This window comes from Capricornis sumatraensis, chromosome 23, assembly GCF_032405125.1.
Source record: "Capricornis sumatraensis isolate serow.1 chromosome 23, serow.2, whole genome shotgun sequence".
NCBI classification, from domain to species: domain Eukaryota; kingdom Metazoa; phylum Chordata; class Mammalia; order Artiodactyla; family Bovidae; genus Capricornis; species Capricornis sumatraensis.
This window is the reverse complement of record NC_091091.1, coordinates 14,184,466-14,204,598: the sequence shown is the minus strand read 5'-3', so window position 1 is coordinate 14,204,598 and position 20,133 is coordinate 14,184,466. Positions and strand designations below refer to the sequence as shown.

General features: G+C 40.5%; 1 protein-coding gene across 1 annotated transcript in view; it reads right to left on the bottom strand.

Annotated features, from left to right (window-relative positions):
- Nucleotides 1-20,133, bottom strand: part of TNKS2 (tankyrase 2) — a 63,111-nt gene that overhangs the window by 39,564 nt on the left and 3,414 nt on the right. The window contains exons 2-7 of the mRNA XM_068961214.1: nucleotides 6,740-6,964; nucleotides 3,945-4,040; nucleotides 2,286-2,322; nucleotides 2,046-2,121; nucleotides 1,585-1,679; nucleotides 22-88 (exon numbers count right to left, since the gene is read on the bottom strand). Coding sequence (XP_068817315.1) covers nucleotides 22-88; nucleotides 1,585-1,679; nucleotides 2,046-2,121; nucleotides 2,286-2,322; nucleotides 3,945-4,040; nucleotides 6,740-6,964 — 596 coding nt within the window. The remainder of the gene's footprint in view (nucleotides 1-21; nucleotides 89-1,584; nucleotides 1,680-2,045; nucleotides 2,122-2,285; nucleotides 2,323-3,944; nucleotides 4,041-6,739; nucleotides 6,965-20,133) is intronic.

The window sequence follows — 20,133 nt, the reverse complement described above, 5'->3', positions numbered from 1 at the left end:
GGAAAGTATACAAGAACTAACCTTGACCAGAAGTTCAGTTACTTCATAATGACCATAGGAACAGGCATTGTGCAGGGGCACCAGATCTCTATAATACGAGAAGGGGAAAGAAAAACCCTGCATTATTACAGATTCCCTATGCTTTAGCTTACATACTTAAATTTAAATAGCAAATGGCTTATGTCACCTTCTGGGCTTCCCTTGTGGCTCAGCTGGTAAAGAATCTGCCTGCAATGAGGGAAACCTGGTTTCAATCCCTGGGCTGGGAAGATTCCATGGAGAAGGGAAAGGCTATCCACTCCAGTATTCTGGCTTACAGAATTTCAAGGACTGTATAGTCCATGGGGTCGCAAAAAGTAGGACATGACTGAACAACTTTCACTGACTTCCGTATCTTTTCCAAACTCAGAACTCAATCACTGGGTCTTCTTTGAAACTTTTTCTTTTAAAGATTCTGTAAGGTAAAACTGCTATATTCCTTAACATAAACCCAATTCCTTCATGATGGCAATAGAGGAAGAATTTTCTGAACAGGAAGGTACAACAGAACCTTAAAATCCTGACATATCTTTAAGCTGCTCCACCTTGGGAATCACTCACTAATCACCACAGAAATCACCATGATGTCCTTTGTTAAGAGACGGCCACTCATGGCTACGTCTGTCTGATTCTATCAGAACCCTCCATCAAGTCTCACAGTCTTCCTCACCATTTTGATTATATGATTTCTTACCTGAGCCCTATCTACTAGCTAACGCCACCTGAGTTTCCATCATCATCTCATAAAACCAAGACTTCTAAAAGTGAACTCAATGGTTTCCCCCACAAACAACTTTCCTGAATTTCAGTATGTGTACCATTGGGTCTCATGCATTGGGCTTCAGAAGATGAAATGTAATGGTCTCATTTATTCTATCTCATCATATCCAGATATTCAACAAATCTTACACTCTTACCCTGCAGGATCTCCTGCATCTCTGCCTTCTTTTCACTCCCACCTCCCCCACTCACCACCACTGCAGATCTCGTTACGCCCGGACCCCCACAATGCTCACTCTCACGTTCTTCGGCCTCTAGTCTCCTTCTTCAATCTATTCAACACAATGCTGCCAGAGTGCTTTTCTCAAAACTCCTCTTTTAGGAGAATCATTCCCCTTGCTTAAGATCCTTCATTCTCTTGCACAGAGTGATGTTTCCTAAACTCTCTGTTTTCTTGAACTGAGTCCAGGTGAAGTATCACCTTCCACAGAAAGATTTCTCAACCACTGCACCCAGCACTAAGCATTCTCTCCTAAAATCTCCTATAAGTACTAGCCCTTTCTGTTTATCACCTCACACTTACGAGAGAACTTATATTATTAGGTGTCTTTTCATGCCTCCTAAAACATAGTATAAGCCCTATGGGTGGTGGCCTTAATGGTTTATAATTCCCTGTTCTCTCAGAGCAATCTGCATATTACAAAATCTCAATAAATGTTTATGGTGTTTAGTAAAAAACATGATTCTTACAAGATTATTACAGAGATTATCATGAGGACAGAAACATTTAAAAAATTCTCATTTTTGTTCAAATGCTTGATTTACCCTTTATCTTTAGCATGAACATCAGCTCCATGTTGCAACAACAGCTGTACAATCTTTACTCTGTTGTAACCTGCTGCCAAATGCAATGGAGTTGACTGAAATAGTAAACAGACAGATTAGTGAGATTCAACAGCTAAAAAACGTACATAAAAAGGTAAAAATCCAAATATAAAACCAGAAATTGAAAAAAAACTTTATAACTTACTTTATAACTTATTACTATCTAAATGACAGTAATAATTTGGTTTTACAAAATCCAACATATATACCAAAGCACAGTATACAAATTTATAAGTTCACTATTGCAAACAGGAAGCTAACTAAACATTTATTATTAACAAAGTTTTACTAAGATTAAGAACCCAAATTATTGCTTAAAAGGAACATTTTCAGCAAATGTTTTAAGTTAAAAGACAAACATAATTTCATGTTACACAAAACTTAGTTGCAAAAGGAAGTACCTTTCTGCCATCACTTGCATGACAGTTGACATTTAATGGTGTAAGCAGAGCCATCATTTTTTCCTCATTGCCACTCCTAGCATACAAAAAAATGTATTAGCAATTTGTTTTCTTCATCACATCCTATTTGGAGACATGTATGTGACCATTAAAAATTCATTCTCTTTTGGAGTTTGCTTATTGTAAAATAAAATAATTAGTTATATGGTAAAATATTTATGGTACATATTTATAACACACCTGGCACTTTCCAAGAGTTCATCCTTCTTATATTCACCTGTGAAGTAGAAGAGCAGAAATTAAAAAAAAAAAATTAATTACAAAACTAGTATCAGTTTTATGTATAAAGATGCTCACTGACCTATGTCTAAAGTATAAAAATTTGGAAATAAATTCCAATAAATGAAAAATGGTTAATCAACAGAATACACTGCAGTTTGCTCTGAAAGTGAAGAAAAAAGATTCAATGCTATATAATGAAACATGACTACAACTATGTGAAAACAATATACACAGTAAGAGCAAAGCTAAGAAGGAAATAAATAAAAATTTTACTAAAGTGTGTCTTAGGGGATTGACTGTGGGTGAAAGTTTCCTTTTCTTTTTACCCCTCAAATTTCCTAAAACCAGTACTATTTGTTTAACAGACAAAATGCCTCCACAACTTCCTTCAAAATAAAAACAGAACAAAATCTGTATAAAAATGTAACAGTATCAAAGAAATTTATAAATAAAATTAAAATCAGGACTAAATATGCCTATAGCTTTTATATTTACCAATGAAAACAGGCAAAAACTTTAAAATCAATATAATTTAAATTAACATAATAGTGTTTATTTATTCACTTAAATGAAACCCAAACTGGTGTCCACAATATGAACTGTACACTGATTGCTGTGCAAGGCTTTTTTGGTGCCCCAAGATTAAATTTAACAAAAATAAAAGCATATAGGGAATAGCATGGAACAGGGAAGGAAGAAATAAATATTGAATTGTCAGTTACAGTAATAGCTCACTTTTCTAGAACTTTTTGGGGGGACTAGTCTAAATTTTCTCAGTAATACCAAAATAAATATCACAAAGCCCAAGCACAAAAGCTTACAGCAGAGCCCCTCAGGCTCTTGACTATTAAACATAATTTTAATGGTAATCACACAGTAAATAAGAGTCCAAAAATTAATATGGCAGAGAGTTGCTGCTTCAGAGGAAATCTCTGTTAAGGGAGAAATGTGTGAAGTAGATGAAAAAAAGGTGAAAGTGTTAGTGCCTTAGTCGTGTCCAACTCTTTGCAACCCCATGGACTGTAGCCAATCAGGCTCCTCTGTCCATGGAATTCCTCAGGCAAGAATACTGGGGTGGGTCGCTATTCCTTTCTCCAGATCTTCCTGATCCGGGAATCGAACCTGGGTCTCTGGCATTGCAGGCAGATTCTTAATCATCTGAGCCACCAGGGAAGCTCATATTACTACTCAAAAAAGCCTGACAGTCTAAAATAAACCTAAACCAGGGGACTACAGTCTTATATATCTTAACAGGTTCCCAGGACATCAATATGTCCCAGCAGAATACAATAATTGCCATTCTTCAAGGTTCTAAAATTGGTGAACCCAGAACCTTGTTTGAAAATGCAAGAGAATGGTTAGTAACACACGATTATCTACCACCTCTGGCCCCAGTAAAGGTAGGAATCACAAAATTTAAAAGCCATTAAAAAAAAAAGCTTTATTTTTCTTAGACAAGAATCAAATGTCAACTATTCAGAGAAAAGAACAGCAACTGAACTGACGCTATCTAAAAAATCTAATGGAGATCAGTAACTGCAAGAAACTGAATGTCCATCTAGGAAGCTCATGTGTCACACTGTTCCCGGAAAACCCAAAGAGAGCTTGCACACTTACCAGTCAGCACTGCTTTGGCAGACGGGTCTGCTAAATCCAATGCTGTCCTTCCATCTGTATTTCGAATGGTTGGCTCAGCGCCATGCTGTAAGAGCACTGCAAAATAGAAACACTATTTTTCAAAATGGTAATTCTGACAATATGATTTTAGTAAATCATTTTCTCAAAAATTTTGGTTCCTACCAGGGAAGCCCTAAGACATCTCAAAGTTATTTTAAGACTTTATATATCCTGATAGTAGAAAAATGCTGTATTTTAAAGATAAAACTATATAAAATATTCCATTATTTAATGTATTAAGACACATTAAATATCTGTCTGCTGAGTTTAATGTCAGATTCTCCTCTATCAAACAAATGCCCAAGGACAGATAGAGAATTAAAAGGCAAGTTTACTTGAAAGCTTGTTTTCTGTTTTCTCATATCAAATGAACACTGCTTAAGTCAGAAAGATTACTCATAATAACAAAAATGAATTTTCTAAAGCTATGAATAGCCCAAGAATAGGGATTTGTGGAATTTGAGAAAGAAGGAAGGAAGAAACGGAGAGAGAGAGGCAGGAAGCAACGAGGGGAGGGAGGGAAAGAGAAAACTACTCTGTAGGGTTAATGAGCCCCCAATCAAAGCTTGCCACATTATAACTCAAAGCACATTAAAAAGAGAAGAGTTGTGCTATACTCTGTACATAATGTTATTCGATTATATAAAGATACTCCAGCACACTCTATAAAAAAAGCTGGGGAAAGACAGGCAAATACATGCAGAAAGGGAACCTCAGCTCCTGTTCATTCCACTGTCTCCTATCTCTAACAGCAATGTCCAAAAGAAAAAAAAATGTGAGCCACATATGTAATTTAAAGTTTTCTAGCATTCAGATTCGGAGAAGGCAATGGCAGCCCACTCCAGTACTCTCGCCTGGAAAACCCCATGGACGGAGGAGCCTGGTAGGCTGCAGTCCATGGGGTCGCTAAGAGTCGGACACGACTGAGCGACTTCACTTTTACTTTTCACTTAAGGAAATGGCAACCCACTCCAGTGTTCTTGCCTGGAGAATCTCAGGGACGGGGGAGCCTGGTGGGCTGCCATCTATGGGGTCACACAGAGTCAGACAGGACTGAAGCGACTTAGCAGCATCCAGATTATAAAAACAAAAAGAGGATAATTTTAACGTCTTATTTAAGTCAATATACCCCAAATATTGCTATTTCAATATGTACATTAATACTGCAATCCACACAAAATTGAGGTAACTTCGTATTCCTTTTATTCATACAAAGACTTTGAAATCTGGTATGTATTTTCCCCTTATAGTACATCTCAATTTGAACTAGCCACATTACAAGATTTCAACTACCACATCGGACATGTGTGCGTATGTGTTAAGTAGCTCAATCATGTCTGACTCTTCGCAACCTTATGGACTATAGCCCTCCATGCTCCTCTGTCCATGGGATTCTCCAGGCAGGAATACTGGAGTGGGTTGCCACACCCTCCTCCAGGGGATCTTTCCAACCCAGCGATCAAACCTGCATCTCTTATGTCTTCTGCACCGGCAAACAGGTTCTTTTCCACTAGTGCCACCTGGGAAGCCCACACCAGACAGTGCAGACACATCACTGTATTTGAAAAACTCTACATTATTAAAACTAAGTATCAATAGGCCTGAAACTCACAGAACAGAAAAGGATTCTGAGCAGAGGACAGATAACACAAAAGATAAAAACAAACCAGAAAAGGTAACACACAGGAAAGGAGAACTGGACAGACATTACTAGGTAATCTTTTTCTTATCTTTATAAATTATCTAAGCTAATTCAAACTAAGCTCATGACTTTCGTATAAAGTGATTTGAGGTTGGGTTGGAGGGGAGAGAGAACAAAATAGGTTCCCTAGACTTTTCCTAGTGCATGGAACTGACTTTCTAGATAGAAAGGATTTAAAATGTCCCTGTTTTGCATCAGGAAATAGAAGTAAGGTAGCAGAGTCCAAAATCTCTGACTCTTTAGGCTCAGAAAAGTCAATACTGGGTTAATGACAACTCTCAAATAAGCAGTCTTCTCACATGTAACTTTTTGTCAGTGATTAACCTGTTAGGCAAATTCTATTTCATTAAAGTATCCTACATGACTGACAATTTTTCCTCCAAACACTTCTTTACTTATGCTACCATTTCTACTCTCCCACAACCATCCTAGTTCATGCCTTCATCCTTCTTCATGTGCATTATTGTACAGCTTCCTAGTCTTCCTAATGTCATGCAGCCCACTCAGCCCTCTACCAAATCACTCTTTCTAAGTATACTGCTCTCATCACACTGTCCCCTCCTTAAAAGTTATCAATGATTCCACACTATCCACACAAAAAGCTCCTTAATCTGGAATTCAAAGCTCCTTATGAAGTAGTCAATACACTTCCCTTTGGAACCTTTCTCCCCAATACTTCCTAGGAAGACTTATAAAGGAGTGACTCAACTCTAGCCCATTCACTGCACTATTATCCTCTAACACTCTCGGTTCACTTCCACCATGCCTTCATCTGGTTCTTTGTGGGTATCAGTCCCAAGAGAATCCACACTTCCGAAGAAGAGAAATTCTGTACTACTCTATCACCTAAAAATTTTAAGCTCAGTACCACATTCAAAAAGACACTCAGTAAACAGTGACTAGGTTAATCATTAAGTCTTCCTAAAGATTTAAATTCAGTCTGGTAAAATTTGATCACATTAACAAATAAATTCAATTTAGATTCAGTGTTACAAACTATTTCTGAAAAATTCTGGAATGTAAACAGTCTTACCGATGCAAACATCAATCTTCCCTTTAATTGCAGCTTCATGGAGAGGAGTGTAATTCCAATTATCACGAGCATTTGGGTCTGCACCATGTCGCAAAAGGAGATTGACCACTTCCGCATGGCCAAAAGAGCATGCGTTATGAAGAGGAATAAGCCCCCCATCATCGCGTGCTTGGACGTTTGCGCCATTCTGAAGCAAATATTCAACTACATCTTTCCGACCAAAACCTGGAAGAAAGTAAATCATCCACATTTAAGTTCTCCAAAGAAAATATACCAAGACAGAAGCAATAAATACACGCCATACTAACGTATTTGGCGGTGCAAAACATTAACAGGTACAAAAATTCACTGATGAAATACATCACTAACTAATCTTAATGAGAAAGCCAAAGGGTCTCTCTGATGCATTAGGCAGTACTACTACTAACTTCAGAGGAAGGTTATGTAATTAGTCACTGAAAGCCCGAAGTTCAAATGTTTCCCACTCTACAACAGCATTCCTAATTGCAAATAACGGGTTCTGCATATTCTGTTATGTATTCAAAGTATACACTGACCAACTCTTGCTAGACTCCCTTTCCCACATCCCATCTCATAAAACGTTTCTACTGAATTGGGGGACCATGAGAAAGCAACAGAAAGTTTGTACTGAAGACAGAGAGAGGTGACACTAGGCAAAAGTGTGACAGGAGTATCCTTGAAGGAGCGCCTACTCTGCCACTTGCACAACACAAGCAACTCTGCCTAGCAAGAGGCCTCCTTTAAAAACCCAGGTCCCATAGTTCTGCTGTAACTGCCCCCGGAACAAAAAAGCCCGAAGAAGTCTGACAACTCGCTTATATTGGTTTACAGGTTTAGTACCGATGAGTTTCAATCTCTTACATATAATAGCACCTAAAATCTTTTTACAATTAATTGTTAAAGGAAAAGGACTTCAGATATATGTTAAAGCAGATGGGAAGATATATATGAGTATTGGGAGAGAGAGAGAGAAGACCTTTTCACTCATCTGAAATTTTACCAGAATATTCTTACAACTATCAAGACTGAATGCAGTCCTTCTAAGACCAAAACGGAGTTGAATGAGAAAGCAAAAACATATAATCTTTCCAAGGGGTACATCTGGGACTGGTCTGGCTGTAGCTGAGGGAAAAGTTAGATGACTGAAGACATTAACTATTTTGTTTTGTCTAAATATTGCTAAGCTCTATGTCAGAGACATCGATATCTTTGATTCCCCCTATTCTCAGTCTTTGACTCTTCCTATCCTCAGTTCAGCTCAGTCGCTCAGACGTGTCTGACCCTTTGCAACCCCATGAACCCCAGCACGCCAGGCCTCCTTGTCCATCACCAACTCCCAGAGTCCACCCAAACCCATGTCCATCAAGTCAGTGACGCCATCCAACCATCTCATCCTCTGTCGTCCCCTTCTCCTTCTGCCCTCAATCTTTCCCAGCATCAGAGTCTTTTCCAATGAGTCAGCTCTTCGCATCAGGTGGCCAAAGTACTGGAGTTTCAGCTTCAACATCAGTCCTTCCAATGAACACCTGGGACTGATCTCCTACTTTCAAAGAGCTTACAATTTAGGATGTGGAAAAACCATTAGAACTAGTAGTTTCAGTATACTATAACTCATAAAAGAGGTATATATAAAATGCTACTAGAGCTCAGAGGAGACTATCTAAATTAGTGGAAAGCAAAGAACAGGAAGGACGATCCCAGAGAAGAGTCCAGTGATGACACCTGAGCGGAAGGCTTCCATTAGAAATGAAGAGATCACTAGGAGAATGAAGAGAGAAGAAAGGTGAGAAGAGAAGAGAGGTTAGGAGAAAAGAGGGAGTAGGAAGAAGCTAAACAAGGGAAGAACACAGCAATTCAAGCAGGAGAAACAGAATGTACACAAGCGTGAAAGAGCAAATCATTATAGCGGCTAGGACAAAGAATGGCCACGTAGGCAGAAGTCAAAAAAGGAAGAATCTTTTCGGCCACACTAAGGTGGTACCTGGATTTTGTCCTACAGACTACAGTGTTTCTCAAGCTGCTTTCAGGCAACAGACTTAAAGGAAATCTTTTTTTGCCTAGGAAAAAAACTGAGACATAATTAACATATAAGGTTATATTAGTTTCAGGTGTATCACATAATGATATGATTTGTATATACTGCACGCATGCATGCATACTAAGTCACTTCAGTCGTGTTCGACTGTGCGACCCCATGGACAGCAGCCCACCAGGCTCTCTGTCCATGGAATTCTCCAGGCAAGAGTACTGGAGTGGGTTGCCATTTCCTTCATGTATATACTGCAAAATGAACACAATAAATCTAGTTAACATTACCACCACATATAGGTATTTTTTCCTGTGATGAGAACTTTTAAGATCTACTCTCTTAACAACTTTCAAATATATAACGCAGCATTATTGACTATAGTCTTCATGCTGTATATTACATCCCCAGGATTTAACTTCACATAGCTTAATATCTGAAAGTCCATCCATGCTATTGCAAATGGCAAGATATCAATTTTTTTTCCAGCTGAATTATATTCCATCATGTATGTACACCACAATTTCTTTATCCATTCATACCTGGACAGGCACTTAGGTTTTTTCCCCATGTCTTAGCTTTTGTAAACAATGTTGCAATGGCACTACTTACAATAGCCAAGACATGGAAGCAACTTAAATGTCCGTCGACAGAGGAATGGATAAGACAAATATCAAGCATCACTTCTAAAGCATGGTATGATAGTGGAAGACAGAGGAGTATGGAGTGCTATGCAGTTCACTGGGGTTGCAAAGAATTACAGACTCACAGACAAAGAAAACAACTTATGGTTCCCAAAAGGGAACTGGGGGGATCAATACATTAGGAGCTTGGGATTAGCAGATTCAAACTAGTATTTATAAAACAGATAATCATCAGGGACCTATTGTATAGCACAGGGACTATATCAATGTCTTGTAATAAATTATAATGGAAAAACAATATGAAAAAGAATTTATACACACACACACAAAACCAAATCACTGTGCAGCACACCAGAAACCAGCACACCACTATAAATTAACTATACTTCAATTTTAAAAAACAGGAAGAAAAGAAAAAATGCTGCAGTGAACATGGAGGTGCATAAGCCTTTCTGAGTTAACACTTCCTAATGAAATCTTATATAAAATCCCAATATGTGTCTTGTTTGCTGCAAAAATACCCAACGCCTGGTACACAGTTGGCACGCACAGAGTTGCAAATTAACTGAATTCAATTTAAAATAATACTATTCAGGCTGAACCTGCCTTCTTCTCCTCAAAGACCCAAATGAAATTATCCCTCTACTTCAGAGGCATCTCAAAGAAACAGTATGAAAAACACTGCTGTAAAATATGAATGGCCACTGAAGGACAAGCAAATTGCCTACTAATAAGTATATTTTAAAACCTTGCTTTGCATCTGCCTTTTAAAAAAGCTAATAATATCCTACAAATCAACTCTGATAGCCACACATTTCACTGATTGCAAGTATCAAAATTAAACTAGTTTTAGGGCATCACCAATGCAATGGACACGAACTTGGGCAAACTGGGAGATGGTGAGGGACAGGAAAGCCTGGCGTGCTGCAGTCCATAGGTCGCAAAGACCATGACTGGGCAACTGAACCAAAAAAAACAATCAATTTATAAACTAGTTCTTTTCCCATGAATCTTCTTCCAGATCTGCTGACATACTGAGTGCAACACCTTGATGGCACCATCCTTTAGGGTTTTGAAGAGTTCTACTAGAATTCCGTCGCATCCATTAGCTTTATTAACAGTAGTGCTTCTAAAGGCCCACTCGACTGCACTGTCCAGAAGGTCTTGCTCTGGGTGGCTGACCACACCATCGTAGTAACCTGGTTCATTGAAACCTTTTCTGTGCAGCTCTTCCATGAATTCTCTCCATCTCTTCAGTGTCTACTAGGTCTCTACCGTTTCCGTCCTTTATTTTGCCCATCTTTGGGCAAAATGTTCCCTTGATATCTCCCTTTTTCCTGACGAGCTCTCTAGTCTTTCTTCGGTTGTTTTTAGTTTTATACACTGCTCACTGTAGAAGGCCTTCTTGTCTCTCCATGCTGTTCTTTGGAAATCTGCGTTTGGTTGGATGTGCCTTTCCCTTTCTCCCTTGTTTCTTCTCTTCTCTTCTTTCTTTAGCTGTCTGTAAGGCCTCCTCAGATGCCACCTTGCCTTTCTGCTTCTCTTTTTCTTTGGGATGGCTTGGTTGGCTGCCTCCTGTACAGCACTACGGACCTCCATCCATAGCTCTTCAGGCACACTACTTACAAGTTCTAATCCCTTGAATCTTTTCATTATCTCCACTGCTGGAAGACCCAGCAGTGGCCACAGGACTGGAAAAGGTCAATCCTCATCCTAATTCTCCCAAAAGGGTAGTACCAAAGAATGCACTCACCATCAGACAATGGCACTCACCTGCCACGCTAGCAAGGGCATGCTTACACTCTTGCATGCTTGGCTTCGGCATTATGCAAACCAAGAACTTCCAGATGCCCACGCTGGGTTTAGAAAAGGAAGAGGAACCAGAGCTCAAACTGCCAACATTCACTGGATCACAGAGAAAGCTAGGCAATTTCCAGAAAAACATCTACCTCTATTTCATCGATTACGCCAAAGCCTTTGACTTGTGGATTGTAATACACTGTGGAAAGCTCTTAAAGAGATAGGACTACCAGACCATCTCACCTGTCTCCTGAGAAACCTGTATGTGAGTCAAGAAGCAACAGTTAGAACCCTATATGGAACAACTGACTGGTTCAAGATCGAAAAAGGAGTATGACGGAGCTGTCTGCTGTCATTCTGTTTGTTTAATCAAAATGCTGAACACATCATGCGAAATGCCAGGCTGGATAGGTTACAAGCTGGAATCAAGATAGGCAGGAGAAACATCAACAACCTCAACCTGCCACTCGAATGGCAGAAAGCGAAGAGGAACTAAAGAGCCTCTTGATGAGGGTGAAGGAGGAGAGTGAAAGAGTCGCCTTAAAATTAAATATTAAAAAAAGTAAGGTCATGGTATCTGGTCCCATTACATCATGGCAAATGGGGGGAAAGGTGGAAGCAGTGACAGATTTCCTCTTCTTGGGCTCTAAAATCACTGTGGATGGTGACTGCAGCCATGAAATCAGAAGCCGTTTGCCTCCTGGCAGGAAAGCTATGGCAAACCTAGACAGTGTGTTGAAAAGCAGAGACATTACACTGCCAACAAAGGTCTGGACAGTCAAGGCTATGGTCTTCCCAGTGGTCACATATGGTTATGAGAGCTGACAGTAAAGAAGGCAGAGTGCCAAATAAGCAATGCCTTCCAACTGCGGTGCTGGAGAAGACTCCTCTGAGTCCCTTGGACAGCAAGGAGATAAAACCAATCTTAAGGGAAATCAACCCTGAATACTCGCTGGAAGGACTGATGTTAAAGCTGAAAACTCCAGTATTTTGATTATCTGATGGGAACAGCTGACTCATTGGAAAAGTCCCTGATGCTGGGAAAGATTGAGGGCAGAAATAAAAGACGGCATCAGAGGATGAGATGGCTGGTTGGATGGCATTACTGATGCAATGGACATGAGCTTGGGCAAACTTTGGGAGATGCTAAGGGACAGGGAGGCCTGGGGTTGCAAAGTATTGGATATGGCTGGGCGACTGAACAACAATCAAAATTAAACTAGTCCCTTTCTCACGAATAGTTGGGTTGTTTCTACTCTTTTCCTATTACATACAATGTTGCCAGGAGTAACTAAAAAGAGAAAACTGACAGTATCTGGCAACTTCTTTAATTTGGGGAAAGAAGATGACAATCGGACATCCAAAATATAAAGGAAAACAGGATATTTACTAAGATAAGATTATTTGTTTTTGGAAATGCTTAAATGCTTTTGGACATCTGTTTGAGGAACAAACGTCCAATAAGTAGAAGGTTCTGTGTGTTTCTAACTAAGGAAATTAGTATGAACTGACAACTGACACTTTGAAGTCTTGACCGTAAAGATGGTGTTTGAAGCCATGCAAGAAAATGAAGCTGACTAGAGAACACTAGTTTTCTGTTCTGTTGAAAGAAGTATGTTTCGTATCAAAGATCAATCCCTTCTCCTCTTACACTTTCTCACCTTCTCAAGGTATTCCTATCCACATCAATCTCTCCCTCTCCGCCAGATCATTCCCAACAGTGTGTAAGCATGTTCTTTACGTTCCATTTTATTAAAAATAGTCTCCTTGAATTCACATGCCCATTTCTCTGCTCCCCTGCATATTCAACCCTCTAGGAAAGTGAAAGTGAAGTTGCTCAGTTGTATCCAACTCTTTGGGACACCATGGACTGTAGCCTACCAGGCTTCTCCATCCATGGGATTTTCCAGGCAAGAATACTGGAGTGGGTTGCCATTTCCTTCTCCAGGGGATCTTCCCGACCCAAGGATCGAACCCAGGTCTCCCGCACTGTAGGCAGATGCTTTACCATCGGAACCACCAGGAAAACCCTACAGACTGTCCCCAATTCTCTATTTCGCATTTACTCCTCTTTCAAATCCAGTCTGGCTTCTTCTTTATGACTGCTTTCATCGAGGCCACCTACAACCTCCATGTTGCCAAACCCAAAGGACACACGTCTGTTCTCATTTGACTAGATCTCTCAGCAACATTTGGCAACTGACTTGACAACTGACTAATCCCTCTCTTGTGAAAAATATCTCTGATTTTCCATGACATCACACCTTTCTGGTTTCTCGTGCCTCATCTGTTCATTTAACAATTGATCAGGGAGGGATTTCCTTGGTAGTCCAGTGGTTAAGACTTCACTTTCCAATGCAGGGGGTGCAAGTTTGATCCCTGGTTGGGGAGCTTAGATCCCACAAGCCTTGAAGCCAAACAAAAACAAAATGAAAAACAAAAATAATATTGAGACAAATTCAATCAAGACTTAAACAAAAAAAGAAACCAAATGATCAGGGAATCAACCATGTGATGACACTTTTCGGGGTGCCTCTGACTTACGAGTGTACAGAACAGACCAAATATCTGCCTTTGAGGAACTTCCATGGAGGTGGAGGAGATGAACAACGAATGCACAAAGTAAGTATGTTAGAAGGTAATTAGAAAAAGAGAAGACGTGGTCGGGGATTCCCTCATGGCTCAGCGGTAAAGAATCAGGCTGCCAGCACGGAAGACCCAAGTTCAGCGCCTGATCCAGAAGGGCCCACATGCTGTGGAGCAACGAAGCCCGTGCCACAACTATCGAGCCTGTGCTCTAGAGCACAAAAGCTGCAGCTACTGGAGCCCAAGGGCCCTAGAGCCCGCACTTTGCAAATAGCCACCGCAAGAAGCAGCCCGAGTACCACAACCAGAGAAAGGCCCGAGCAGCAGCGAAGATCCAGCAAAAAAAAAAAAAAAAAAAAAGTGATCAGAGTGTGTATATGGAGGGGGTCATAAAGTACAACAGCGAGGTCACCACAGGCCTTGTGGAGACGGTGACATCTGACCCAAGACTTGAAGGAGAGAGAACGAGCCCTACGGACCGACACAAGGCTAGAATAAATGGAGCTGAACAAGGGGTAGCAGAAGAGGAGGTGAGGTCAGAAGTAACGAGGACCAGCTACAGAGGCTTGAGGACCACTGTAGGAATTCTGGCTTTTTTACTGTGAGGAAAAAGGGAGTGTCATCGTAGGATTCTGAGTTGGTAAATTACATGATATGACCTATCTGAAAAGTACCCTCTGGCTGTTGGGTTGAGACAATATTTAAGGGGTTTAGGTTAGAAACCAATGAAAGACCATGGTAGTTTGGACCATAACGTGGTGGCACCTGTCAGAATATGAAGTGGCAGGTTCTGGGTACTCTGAAGGTAGAGCCACCATAGTTTGCTCTCAGACTGGATGTGGGGTGAGGCTAAGGGTGAGAGGGTGAGGAGGTTAAGAGAAGGTGGGGGCAAGGGAGGAGTCACGGCTGACTCCAAGGCTTTTGGACTGAGGAATGGAGGAGTGGGGTTAGCATCAACTGGGACAGGAAGGTTACAGACTGAAGAGCTCTGTGGCAGAAGGTGAGAAATCCAAGTCTCGGCCATGTCCTGCCTCCTTAGGGGCTTCCTGCTTACTCCACCTGATTTTTAAATGCTGGGACTCCTCAAGACTCAGTTTTCTTCCCTCTTTTCCCCTCATCTTCTCCTATGGCTTTAAATACCACCTAGATACATGACCTGCAAACTGAAATCTCCAGTCTAGACTTTTCACCTGAATTCCAGACTGTTTACTAGACATACCTTCACCTGGGTATTTCGAAGGCATCTCAAACTCAACACGTTCCCTAACTTCTCTTCATTCCACTGACACTGCCCAACCACCTCCCCCCCCCACCCCCCCCCACCAAGCCCAAATGTCTCCAGCCTGAACCACTGCAAAAGTCTCCTTAATCGGGCCTCACATTTTCACTGTCCCCAGCGACCTTTTAAAAACAACCCTCATATCATACCCCCATTTAAAGTAATCCATTGGCTTCCCACTGACACTCTTAGAATAAAATTCAATCCTGCTACCATGGCCTACAAGGCCTGCTGCCTGAACTGGCCCTCACCTACTTCTCCAACTTCATTTCAAACCACTTTTCCCTTTCTGAACCGAGATCCAGCTTTCTTTCGGTTCACCAAGTGTACTAACCTTACTTTAGCATATGCTGCCTGTCTGCTTGGCCTCCTTCTCCCATGTTCTTTGCATTTCTATTCACTGTCTAATGTTCCCACCTTAAAGAGACCATCCCTGATCATTCTATCTAAAGTGGTCCATTCTGCACAGTCATACAATCAATTCAGTTGGTTTCCCCCTCTCCTCCATTAGAACTCAAGCTCCAGAAAAGACACAAGGGTTTTCCCTTTGCTATTCACAGCAGTATCCTCTGGTACTTATTAAAACTTGTAGTTACTGTTCAGTACTAATCTCCTGAACTCCGTAACAAGAGGGTCAACGTCTATCTTAATTCATCCCTACTTCCCCAGTGTCCTGCACACTGCCTGGCACACAGCAACCAAAAAATCTGTTCATATTTGCTGAAAAAATACATCATGGTATGAGAAAAGGAGGCTGAGAAGTACAACTCAGAAAGAATACCACTGCAAAAGCCAAGAGGGAAAATTTCCAGGAAGAAAGGTCTCTGACCCGAATATTCCTTATCGTAGCCTGGGCACTGCTGATCACACTGTCCTCCCAAGTGAGCCGCCCCCAGCTGCCCCAATCAGTGGTTCTGCTATTTCAGCCACTCAGCATCCACCTGGAAGAAAAGCTTTTATTAAAGACTTCAGTTGGAGAATAAGAGAAAAAGAATCAGAATAAAGAAAAGTTAGTAAAGATATCTCTTTCTTTGGGAAGGTACTTGATGTACTCAAGGACCTTGAGAAGGATCCCTATTTCTTCAGTGGTAATGTTGTCTGAAGTAGTCAAAATGGTGACTCACAGAGTAACTTCCCAAAAAAGGGGTGTGAGGTGGGCACAGAAATAGCTATAGCAGAACATCTGGCTGTTTTATGAGATAGTGTCAGGAAGCTATCTGTTACAAAGGATTAGTGATCAAGCTGAACAAAGGTCAAGAGTAGCCTTTTGTTAAAATACCACTGAGAAAAGACGATGGTTGCTTCAAACCGGAGTTAACAAGAGAGAATCAATACTGATGTGTTTGATTAAACACTGAAACTGAAGTTTTAGCTAGGGAGGAGATACGGGGAGAAAGGGTTAAGGTGATTTCATCTACATAATTACCAACAGTCCAAGACACGGATGAGGACTTTCACCTCAACAACTGTATCAACATGATTTCCTAGCCATTAAGAGGTCTGAAACCCATCTGGAGGCTGACAGAGAGATCAGCATGTTTTCCAAGTCACAGTGTAAAGGCTATAATATGTGTATAGAGGTCATGCTGCTATTCTGAGAGTAGATAAGAGTCTGAGATTTAGAGTGTTTGAAGTCACTTCTTGAAATGAAAGGAATTATTTAGAAGGGGTCAGTAGGGAGCTATTTCAAATTTTAAAATCTACTTTTGGAAGTTTGGTGAAACCTTTAGATTTTAGTGGCTTCCCAAACTCTAAGAACTAATCCCTGATACAATCCCCATTCTTACAGTCTCAAGAATAATTCAAAGCATTTCTGTTATGTACTCATTTTTTGAAGAAAAACAGTTTTGCAAAGTATGTTCTGATCACGCTCTCACTGGCCAGGTAAAACATGAATAGGAATATCCTTAAGAGTCGATACCCAGCTCCATATCCTAAGGATCTCTTTACAAAGGAATCAGAAGCCTACAGTCAGTGGTTGTAGCTGCTCAGGTTACACTGCGATTTTATTTTACAATTATGTAACAGCACTCATCTTCAAACATGAAAATCCTGATGAAATCATACACTGAGTTTGAATCCACTATAGAGCCCTGACAGTGAAACAAAACAGGCTTACTTGGAAACTAAACTTGCTGATCAATAAAATGGCTAGCAAGATGTCCTGTTCATTTCTGTTCACTGGACAAGGCCCGTACTGGATATATAGCAGGACTTGATAAACATTTATTTAGTGTATAACTGATACTTTGGCTGGAACAGTAAGCAAACAACCTCCACAGAAAAGATGAAGTTAATGATTTGTGACAACTAAGAAAGTAGTCTATTCAATTTCCCTTTTGTTTCATTACCATCCAGATGCCATTAGTTTCTGCAGTCCTAGAAACTGTCTTGCCAACCATGACTACTGTTAACAGTATCACATTTTCCTGCTATACTGGAAACATGCTTTCATCTGAATGGCTTCCAAAAAGTTGTGATGCACTGGAAGTTGCTACAGAGAAACCAACTTAAGACTCAGGAAATTTCACTGAGAGCCCCCATCTCTCCCTTTTTACAGCCTGAAGATAGAATAAGCCACTGATGATACAGCTGGTCCAATATGCAATGACGGTTATGTGTTGCCAACCCAAGGCATCACACAGAGCTTTGTCAGAAGGAAACATTAAAAAAACAGAAAATATCAACAAATGCCATGAAAGAGAGAAGGCTCCTGTGATCCAGAAGATGGGAATGTTAGTCAAGCAGCCTTCAGCTTGACTTACACAGCCAGGACTCTTGTCAGATTTTTTAAAGGCTATCATTTTATACTTCTCATTTACTATTATTAGATTGGTTCAAAAGTAATTGCAGTTTTACATTGCTGAACTTTGCCATTTGATAGTGGTATACATTCTTAAATAAATGTGGTTATGTTATACATCATTTTAATGCACATATCTTCTTTTATTTTTTTTGCTAATGACTTACTACTTGCTGGTTATTTTATATTTACTTTAAACTACAGAAATGATGCTAGACAAAAAACTAATTTGAGTAATTTTTTTATTCAAGTTCAACATGGGTCTGGGTCATAAAGCAGTGGGGACAGCTCAAAACATCAACAATGCCTTTGGCCCAAGAACTACAGTGCAGTGGTGGTTCAAGAAGTTTTGCTAAGGAGACCAGAGCCTTGAAGACGAGGAGCGTAGTGGCCAGCCATCAGAAGTCAACAACGACCAAGTAAGAGCAATCATCGAAGCTGATCCTTTCACAACTACGCAAGAAGTTGCCAAACAACTCAACGTCAACCATTCTACGGTTGTTTGGTATTTGAAGCAAATCGGAAAGATGAAAAAAAAAGTGGGTGCCTCATGAGCTGACCGCAAATAAAAAGAACAACCCATCACCGTGAGGAGTTTTCTTCTCTTACTCTACTCAAAAACAAAGAACCATTTCTCAATCAGACTGAAAAAGTGGATTTTAAATAAGAACCGGAGATGACCAGCTCAATGACTGGACTGAGAAGAAGCTCCAAAGCACTTCCCAAAGCCAAACTTGCGCCCCCAAAAAAGTCATGGTCAGTTTCATGGTCTGCTGCCCGTCTAATCCACTACAGCTTTCTGAAACCATCACATCTAGGAAGTATGCTCATCAAATCAATGAGATGCACCAAAAACTGCAATGCCTGCAGCCGGCACTGGTTCAATTGAAAGGGTACAATTCTCCGTGACAACGCCTGACCACACCTCACACAACCAACACTTCAAAAGTTGAATGAATTGGGCGACAAAGTTTGCCTCATCCGCCATATTCACCTGATCTCTCGCCAACTGATTACCACTTCTTCAAGCATCTCAACAACTTTTTGCAGGGAAAACACTTCCACAATCAGTAGGAGGCAGAAAATGCTTTCCAAAAGCTCATCAAACCCCTAAGTATGGATTTTTACACTACAGGAATAAACTTATTTCTCACTGGCAAAAATGTGTTGATTGTAATGGTTCCTATTTTTATTAATAGACATGTGTTTGAGCCTAGTTATGATGATTTAAATTTCATGGCCCAAAACTACAATTACTTTTGTACCCACCTAATAACTTTACTAAGATCCAGAAAGAAGTACTTCCTGCACGTATTTATTGAGAATGAGGAATACACAGGAGAAGGCTTTGTCTAGTTCAACTTGGGACAAATAGTCTGGTCAGAGTAGGAGAAACTTTGGAAAGGATGCCGTGGCCTCTGGGGTGATGAAAGTCTAACAATCTGAATGCAGAAATATTGAAACAAGTACTCCAAAGTGGTTGCTACTGAAGGCTACTGCCTATCTCTAAATCCACCAACAGCTAAGGAAAAAAATGTAACTCAAGTCTTGATAATATACTATAACAAGAGATCCGGTAGTAAAAAAAAAAAAAAAATCTGGTCTGAAATAGACTGGTCTTTGATACAGGGGTTGTCTACTGATACAGGATTAAATTATCCCCCACAGCAGAAAACAGTCTATAATTCTAGCCCTAGGTAAGAAATGGGGGTACTTTTTGTGGCTCTCCCATAATTATGATGTTGGCCTACAGCCAAAAGAAGGAAATGCTTTTGCAACATTAATGGACGGCTTCAATAGCACCACTTTGGGAAAGGGTATCAGTGGTAATCACAAAAGCTATTATGTCTTTGGCAGCTGAAAGTAAAAGTGTCAGTTGCTCAGTGTGTCTGACTCTACAATCCCATGGACTGTAGCCTGCCAGGCTCCTCTGTCCACAGAATTTTCCAGGCAAGAATACTGCAGTGCGTAGCTGTTCCCTTCTCCAGAGGATCTTCCCGCCCCAGGGATTGAACCTGAGTCTCCTACATTGCAGGCGGATTCTTTACCATCTGAACCACCAGGGAAGCCCCTTGGCAGCTAAGCTATTAACATCTTCAACTGGAGAAATCATCTCACTTTCTTATACAAGTCAGATTCTGACCTACCAGTCCAATTGCCTTCCCTAGACAGAAATCCTTTCCACACCTCTCAAAGGGCCAATTCAACCACTGTAAGGAGGCTCCCAGACAATCC